We start from the raw sequence: 7,923 nt of genomic DNA, 5'->3' as shown, positions 1-7,923 counted from the left end.
GGATTTCCTTCTCCTGTGGGGTCGGGGGCTCAGGCGCAGACACCCGAGTTAGGGGTACCGTCTGGAACTGAAGAAACATTAGCTTCTGGCAAGTCCCTGAGCCCATGTTACAGCTGTAGCCCTGTGGACAGCAGTGCTCCTCATCTGCACAGCACACAGCCTATACAGGGAGACAAGACAGAGAAATTATTTTTTATTTAATTTCAGTTAAGAACAAATTCTTATTTACAATGACAGCCTACCCTGGCCAAACCTGGACAAATGCTGGGCCAATTGTGCGCTGCCCTATGGGACTCCCAATCACGGCCAGATGTGGTACAGACATGAAAGGTTCCCCGTGTGAGATAGCAGAGCAAAACTGTTTCTAGGGTTCTCTATACGCATGTGCATACCAACACACACCCTCGCTCACACAAACACACACCTTGCGCAGGGGGCAGCAGCCCCACTGTCCTGTGGAAAGTTGGCAGCAGCTGGAGCCTTCAGGGCATCTGTTCTGGGTGTCACACTTCACAGAGAGGGGGGCAGTGAGGGCACTGTCATCTGGCTCAGCTGCCAGCTTGTTGTACCATGGGATCACCACCCCACCCTTAGAGCAGGAAGTCTTGCTCATATCACATGTGTAGTCTTTGGGACAACAGTGCTCTCCATCAGCACAGCACACTGCCTGGGGAAGAGGGAACAGCGAGTAGTGAGGGAAAGGGCTTTCATTCCCTAAAATCCTTCCTCACTAGTTGGGTACACCATTAATAATGCTGAGTGATTGACCAACATTTTGGTTATCAAACAACTAATTGACCGATGTCGGTTCAATTATTTTTAATTCCATTTCGTTCAGTTTTTTTTTAATGAGCTCAATGCCCACATTGCAGTTTCTTTAGAGATAAATCAGACCCAGCCTGAACTGTGAGATGTTGTAGGGAGTTGTTTCCAACAGGCCAATATTTTACATAGTTTAGCACATAAAACATTGTAATTAACTACAATGACTATAATCCATTGTGCATCGACTTGTCCGGTCTGAGTTTCTTTTATGCCTGCTACAGAAGGGATATAGAGAGGCTTGAGAAGCAGACCAGGCTGGGGTTTGAAAAGTCAGTGGGACAAGTAAAAGAAATGTCCTTACATTTTATTTTCTCTAAATCTAATTACTTTTTTTCTCCAAATCTAAACGTACAACCTAGATTCGAGCCAATGTCTTAAGCAGTTGAACAAGTTGTTACTCCAACCTCGTGAAAGTGACAATCTTATATGTTTGAATTTTAATAAAAAATTACTATATTGAAGAAGTGCCTTTGATTTGATGGCATGACCATGCTCAGTTCGGCACGTTGAAGTTTCTGAGCATGAGCTTAGCTAGCCAACGTCGCCATGACATCGCCTACAAGCGTGATTGGATATTTCTATTGGAAAAGCAGTTTCTGCCTATCTTCATACTGTACTGTCTTTGGAGCAGCTGTTGCTTCGCGAGGTATCTCTACCTGGAAATACATGATCAAAGTGATTGATAGTTGGTATTCAGCAGTCATAAAAGTATGCCTTATTTATGTTGAAGAACTACAAAATAGTGATTTTGTCAGACAGCATAGGCAGCAGCTCTATAGAGATGAAACGATGAATTGGAATGAAATAAAGTTATAAATTGAAACAAATGTAAAATACACAAAAACTAATATTTTAGGAAAGTAAAGCAATGTGATGAGTGATAAGCACTAATGGGCAGTCACTTCCACCATGGGACTTGTATTGTTTTATTCTGTGCTGTTACAGCATTCAACCCAAATAGTCAAAACCGAAATCCGTTATTAAAAAAAAAAAAATCGAACCGAAAACGAACAGACCTCAAAAGCACCAATTGCTCAGCACTAACCATTACTGTAACACTCACCTGTGGCAGTGGGCAGCAGCCCCATTTCTGGGTGGACTTCATAAAGCAGCAGGTGGCATCCTTTGGGCAGCTGGTGTGGGCGTCACACTGTGTCCTGTGCAACTCCTCGTCTTCCTCACTGTCATCATCCTCTGTAGGCAGCTCCATGTCATCCATCTGCACCCCCTGGTGGTCTGCGGGTGCCTCCTCATGATCAGGTGCCTGGGTTGTGAGGGTGGGCACCTTCACCACCATGGGCACTGGCCCTGAGGGGCCATCACAGGTGAGGGTAGCCAGGTCACAGGTGCTGCCATGGGGGCAACAGTGCTCCTGGTCCTCACAGCAAACAGCCTTAAGGAAGGGAAAGGACACACAACAAACATTTTCTGTCATTTAAGACTGTCACAAGCCTCCATAGAAGTTATGTAGAAGTATTGCTGGTAGCAGAAGAGATGATACAAGGTTAGAGAAAAGTTTGACTCCCTAGATTACCCAATTTCCCAGTTCCACTTTTCAATGCTATAAAAACAACAATTGGTTCAAGCTCCAAAACCCCTTAACAAGGCAGTAGAAAGGTTAAGATCAGAAGCAGCAGCAAGCTGACAGGAGTAAAGAATGAGGATGTGATACTGGGATGTCGTAAAAAAACAAAACTAAGTGCCTCTTTGTTAGCCATACAGAATCTCTCACCGCATCACAGAGCAGTCAAGTTAAGAGGCCATTTATTAATTTGACTATCCACAGCAGTAGTAGCCACATCTCTCTGTCCCTACCTCAGGCAAGGGGCAGCAGGCCCAGCCTCCTGACGCTGTCTTGCAGCAGGTGGTGTTGTCGGGACACACATGGGTGGGGTCACAGGTAACATCTCCTGGCAATTTACCCTCCCGAGGCACGGCAGGAACCTTCTTCAGCCAGGGCTCAGAGGGGGAGCCTGAGGGGTCGTCACACGTCTGGGCAGCCTGGTTGCACTTCTTACCATGTGGGCAGCAGTGGACGAAGTCACTGCAGCAAACTGCCTGGAAGAGAGAAGAAACCAAACAAAAAGGGGAAGCAAAAGACATGCAATCAGGTTGATCTATCTTGAAGAAATGGATTAGCTAAGAGAGTGAATGGGCCCCTACAGTATGAGACATAGTATACCTGTGGCAGAGGACAGCATGCCCATCCTCCTTCCTGTGTTTTACAACATGTGTTTCCATCCAAACAGGCCGTTGACTCATCACAGGGAACGTCTGGAGAGACAGCAGGGTGTTAGTGATCAACACAACTGGATGAGCTAACAAAATATTTAATAAAGCAGCAGGTGGTGTGGGCGTCATATGGTGTCCTGGGCCCCTCCTCATCTTCATCACCTTTGTCATCCTCTGTAGGCAGGTCCATGTCATCCATCTGCACCCCTTGCTGGTCTGTGGCTGCCTCTTCATGATCAGGTGCCAGGGTTGTGAGAGCTGGCACCTTCCCCACCATGGGCTCCGACCCTGAGGGACCATCACAGGTGAGGCCAGCCAGGTCACAGGTGGTGCCATGGGGACAGCAGTGCTCGTGGTCCTCACAGCAAACAGCCTGGAGGGAGGAAGGGAAAGGACACACAACAAACATTTTCTGTCATTTAAGACTGTCACCAGCCTTTATAGGAATTCTGTAGAAGTATTGCTGGTAGCAGAAGAGATGATACAAGGTTAGAGAAAAGTTTGACTCCCTAGATTACCCAATTTCCCAGTTCCACTTTTCAATGCTATAAAAACAACAATTGGTTCAAGCTCCAAAACCCCTTAACAAGGCAGTAGAAAGGTTAAGATCAGAAGCAGCAGCAAGCTGACAGGAGTAAAGAATGAGGATGTGATACTGGGATGTCGTAAAAAAACAAAACTAAGTGCCTCTTTGTTAGCCATACAGAATCTCTCACCGCATCACAGAGCAGTCAAGTTAAGAGGCCCTTCATTAATTTGCCTATCCACAGCAGTAGTAGCCACATCTCTCTGTCCCTACCTCAGGCAAGGGGCAGCAGGCCCAGCCTCCTGACGCTGTCTTGCAGCAGGTGGTGTTGTCGGGACACACATGGGTGGGGTCACAGGTAACATCTCCTGGCAATTTACCCTCCCGAGGCACGGCAGGAACCTTCTTCAGCCAGGGCTCAGAGGGGGAGCCTGAGGGGTCGTCACACGTCTGGGCAGCCTGGTTGCACTTCTTACCATGTGGGCAGCAGTGGACGAAGTCACTGCAGCAAACTGCCTGGAAGAGAGAAGAAACCAAACAAAAAGGGGAAGCAAAAGACATGCAATCAGGTTGATCTATCTTGAAGAAATGGATTAGCTAAGAGAGTGAATGGGCCCCTACAGTATGAGACATAGTATACCTGTGGCAGAGGACAGCATGCCCATCCTCCTTCCTGTGTTTTACAACATGTGTTTCCATCCAAACAGGCCGTTGACTCATCACAGGGAACGTCTGGAGAGACAGCAGGGTGTTAGTGATCAACACAACTGGATGAGCTAACAAAATAATCCACAACACTATTGTATTGTTCTAAGAAGAAGTGTAATGTCATACCTCCTGTCCTAATGAATGGTGGAGAAGTACCCTCCCAAAGAGAAGCAGGACTCCTATTGGCTGAGGTGGTAGTGTCTGGAATAGGTGTTGTCACCTGGGCAACTTCTGAAAGCACGTACAGCAAAATAATCATATACACATTAACATCCCGACAGTGATTGGTACAAAAATAGACCGGGGGGGGGTGAAACCTACCATTCTGGTTTTCCCACTCTGCCCTCTTGCGGGCAGGGAACTTAGCCCACATGGGCATTTCCTTGTTGGTAGTGGATATACACTTGGATTGCTTGATGTCACAGGTGCTGCCCTCAGGACAACAGTGAATCTTATCCTCACAGCACACAGCCTAGTCAGTGCACATAGACACACAGAGAATCACCTTATGAGATGACCATATATAAACAAAGGGTTAGCACATAAGGCCATGCAAATCCTTGATTAGACATCTCTCCATGGAGTGATCACAGACACTGGAGAGTGTACATTTCACACATTCAAAGGACCAATATTATTCCTGACTCGCAAACCCATTATGGTAACCCCCTAGCCCCCTCCATATAGCCCCCCTGTACCTTGGGCATGGGGCAGCACCCCCAACTCCCATCTGGAGTCTCACAGCATGTGGTTCCCTCTGGGCACTCAGACTCTCTGTCACTGCACATCACTGCAACAACAGGCTCTGCCAGGGTAGAAGAAGGCAGAGGGTTTAGTGATGATGTTGCAACAGAAGCATAAGATGGCAACATGTGACTCCACAAGAGTCTAACCTGTCTGTTTGATGCAGGAGCTGCAGTCTGTGCTGCACTGGTGGCCTTCAGGACAGCAATGTTTCCCATCAGAGCAAGGCACAGCCTGTGTGTACATTAGATCAATTTACTATTCACTCGGGCCTGCATCCTAACTTGATATCTGTGCACATAACTCCAGTTTTTCCATTGACACCAATGCATGTTTATGTGAACGGTATAACAGTATGAATCTGGCGCAAAAGGCTAGATTGCAGCAGTGGTTAGGTTATTACATGAGCAACAGGACAGCAACCATAGCCTGTAGTGGCATTCAGACAGGAGAACTCTTCGGGGCAGTGGGACTTATCAGGGCAGATGTTATCATCCTCATCCCCGGCATATGCATTGATCATTCTGAAAGACTAGAGGGGTAGAAAAAAATACATTTTACTTTTTCAATGACAAAAAACATGACTGATCATAGTATTTTTGATTACCTTACGTTCATCTAGGTTAATTACGTTGTTGGGGCAAAATGGTTTCGTTAGAGTCTAATGCTATGTAAATGCTTGAGTTGAATAGTACTGTATGTACTTTTCACTGTTAATTTTCAGTACCCTCTTCACACACCTCACAAAGTATTGATTTGTTTTTGGCTCCTTATCTCTGGGCCACTAAAGCCGTAACCAGGCTGAATTCTAGTTCTGTCTATTTAGGCTCTAAAGCTCTTGTCACTCCCCTATCGTAGGCTGTGAGAACTGGTTAGAACCGATTTTTGTTTGTATAAAGCTTTAAGAGAGAGGTAAGCAGTTCTTTGTGTAGATGAAGAATATAATGACTGTGTGATTCTGAACATTTTTAAGTTCCTCTCCAGTTTCATCCAGACAGTTATCATCCCTGCAGTTGCTTGAATAAACTTTTATTGCTGATAAATGAGTTCTGCCTGATTCCTCCAACGTGTTTTCCTCAACAATGTGAATGACTGAAAACAGGGACACATATTGCCATGAAAGTCAACTGGTGCCATTGTTACAGTGCATTTCAACGTTGTCAATAGTCAGCTACACTTTCTTCCTAGATTCACTGTCATTCTTACTTTAGGATATATGGACTGTTTAGCAGAGACTCTCTCCACCCATGGTAGGGAGACAGTTCCATTCACACACATGGACTCATTCACAACGCAGAGTGTTCCCTCAAGGCAGCAGTGGATATGATCCTCACAGCACTCAGCCTGAGATAAATGGTAAGAGTGTAGTTTGATTAACAAAGTGTGTTAGAATCTCACATCTTACAGACCAAACAGATACTACGAGAGAATGCTAGCACAAGGGTGCAATTAAAGAGGTATCTATTTCAGGGTAAGAGACAATGACACCAGTCTACCTATTTGGTTTGTGCACTTCTAATAGATATAATTCAGTGTACAAGGGTTCGGGAACTCGGGTTCAGGCTGCAAATAAAGCTAAGGGCTAAGCTCTGCAGGCACCACCCCATACATACCTGATACATTGGGCAACATGCATAGCCATCGGAGGGGCCCTTGCAGCAGGTGTTGCCCTCCTCACACACCTCTCCGCCTGGGCAGTCATCAGCAGAGACCTGGGCCAGCAGGGCCATACAGAACACCAGATACCTCTGCATCTGGAGAGAAAGAGAGAGGCAGAAATAACTTGTAACACAAACTGTATATTATATACATTTATTGTACAATCAATAATTGACAAATGTTATAAAGCTCTTTTGTACAGAAATGCATAAAATCTCAACATTGGAGTCATCAGTACTAAATCTAGACATAACTCACTTTCCTCTTAACTAGAGTAACTCAGACAATCTCATGAGGTAGTGCTGTAGCCTACTAAAGTATATCAAAATTCCCCAAGCTATTTTCATAGGTTCATTTCTTCTTTTATGTTCCATGGGGTGAGCTTCAGAAAGTTAACAGTTCCACATTCTTACCAAGACAAAGCCCTCCTCATATGCAACCACATGTAAATAATTCATCTAGGATGCAGAAAAGGGGATAGGATTATACTGTTACTAAGTGCTGAGCTTCATATGGGAGATCATTAAAGCAGTCTACCATTGCTTCAGTGTTGTTTAGGCTACTAGACACAAAAAGGATGCAGAATACAGCATTTCTACTTTCAGTTTCCCTATTTTTATGAAAGGAAAATTCCCCTTAATCTGAGCCAAATACCTCCCATAACAGATACTTTCCTTCATTGTGGTATCAAGAGCAATAGGGAACACAGGTGTATTAACCACAGACAATATTCACCTGACAATCAGTACTGTTCACTTACTGTATTTTGTGACAAGGTGGTTTCAAAAGGAGAATAAAATGGGCTTTAACAGTTCCAGAAGAACTGTGGACCCTGACATATTATCATGCTTATTTTTCTATTGGCACACACTCAACCATGTTGGTCAGAATGTGCATTTAGAATTTTAAAAGATGGACCCACCCACCTGTAATTGTTATCACAAAAGACAATGACAACAATTTAAAAGCAATGACAAGGATAGCATAAACAATATATGCAATTTAATTTGAAGTAGGACATTTGGTACAATTTCACTAGAGAAGTTTATAATGTAATATATTTGTCATTGAGATCTTGCCACTATCTAAATAAAAAAAGTTGACCTTACCTCTATCTCAGTGACTTTACAGGTGTCAGCGCTCCTTGACAATGTAGCCGAGTCCTGAACGCGCTGAAGTTTCTCAACAACAAAATATTAGGTACAGGAAATATGTTCACGCCCCTAAAT

General features: G+C 44.6%; 1 protein-coding gene across 1 annotated transcript in view; it reads right to left on the bottom strand.

Moving 5' to 3' along the window:
- LOC115121670 (progranulin-like) overlaps window positions 1-7,907 on the bottom strand; it is an 8,980-nt gene extending 1,073 nt beyond the window's left edge. The window contains exons 1-16 of the mRNA XM_065010377.1: window positions 7,804-7,907; window positions 6,649-6,789; window positions 6,242-6,379; window positions 5,439-5,567; window positions 5,185-5,269; window positions 4,990-5,096; window positions 4,613-4,763; window positions 4,418-4,522; window positions 4,224-4,315; window positions 3,857-4,099; window positions 3,220-3,430; window positions 3,008-3,099; window positions 2,641-2,883; window positions 1,889-2,218; window positions 425-667; window positions 1-160 (exon numbers count right to left, since the gene is read on the bottom strand). The exon at window positions 1-160 is cut by the window's left edge and continues 86 nt beyond it. Coding sequence (XP_064866449.1) covers window positions 1-160; window positions 425-667; window positions 1,889-2,218; window positions 2,641-2,883; window positions 3,008-3,099; window positions 3,220-3,430; window positions 3,857-4,099; window positions 4,224-4,315; window positions 4,418-4,522; window positions 4,613-4,763; window positions 4,990-5,096; window positions 5,185-5,269; window positions 5,439-5,567; window positions 6,242-6,379; window positions 6,649-6,789 — 2,470 coding nt within the window. The 5' untranslated portion in view covers window positions 7,804-7,907. The remainder of the gene's footprint in view (window positions 161-424; window positions 668-1,888; window positions 2,219-2,640; window positions 2,884-3,007; window positions 3,100-3,219; window positions 3,431-3,856; window positions 4,100-4,223; window positions 4,316-4,417; window positions 4,523-4,612; window positions 4,764-4,989; window positions 5,097-5,184; window positions 5,270-5,438; window positions 5,568-6,241; window positions 6,380-6,648; window positions 6,790-7,803) is intronic.
- Between the last annotated feature and the right edge of the window lie 16 nt (window positions 7,908-7,923).

The sequence above is a fragment of the Oncorhynchus nerka genome, linkage group LG26 (assembly GCF_034236695.1).
Source record: "Oncorhynchus nerka isolate Pitt River linkage group LG26, Oner_Uvic_2.0, whole genome shotgun sequence".
NCBI classification, from domain to species: domain Eukaryota; kingdom Metazoa; phylum Chordata; class Actinopteri; order Salmoniformes; family Salmonidae; genus Oncorhynchus; species Oncorhynchus nerka.
The sequence above is the reverse complement of the archived record's forward strand: the minus strand, read 5'-3'. Positions and strand labels throughout refer to the sequence as shown.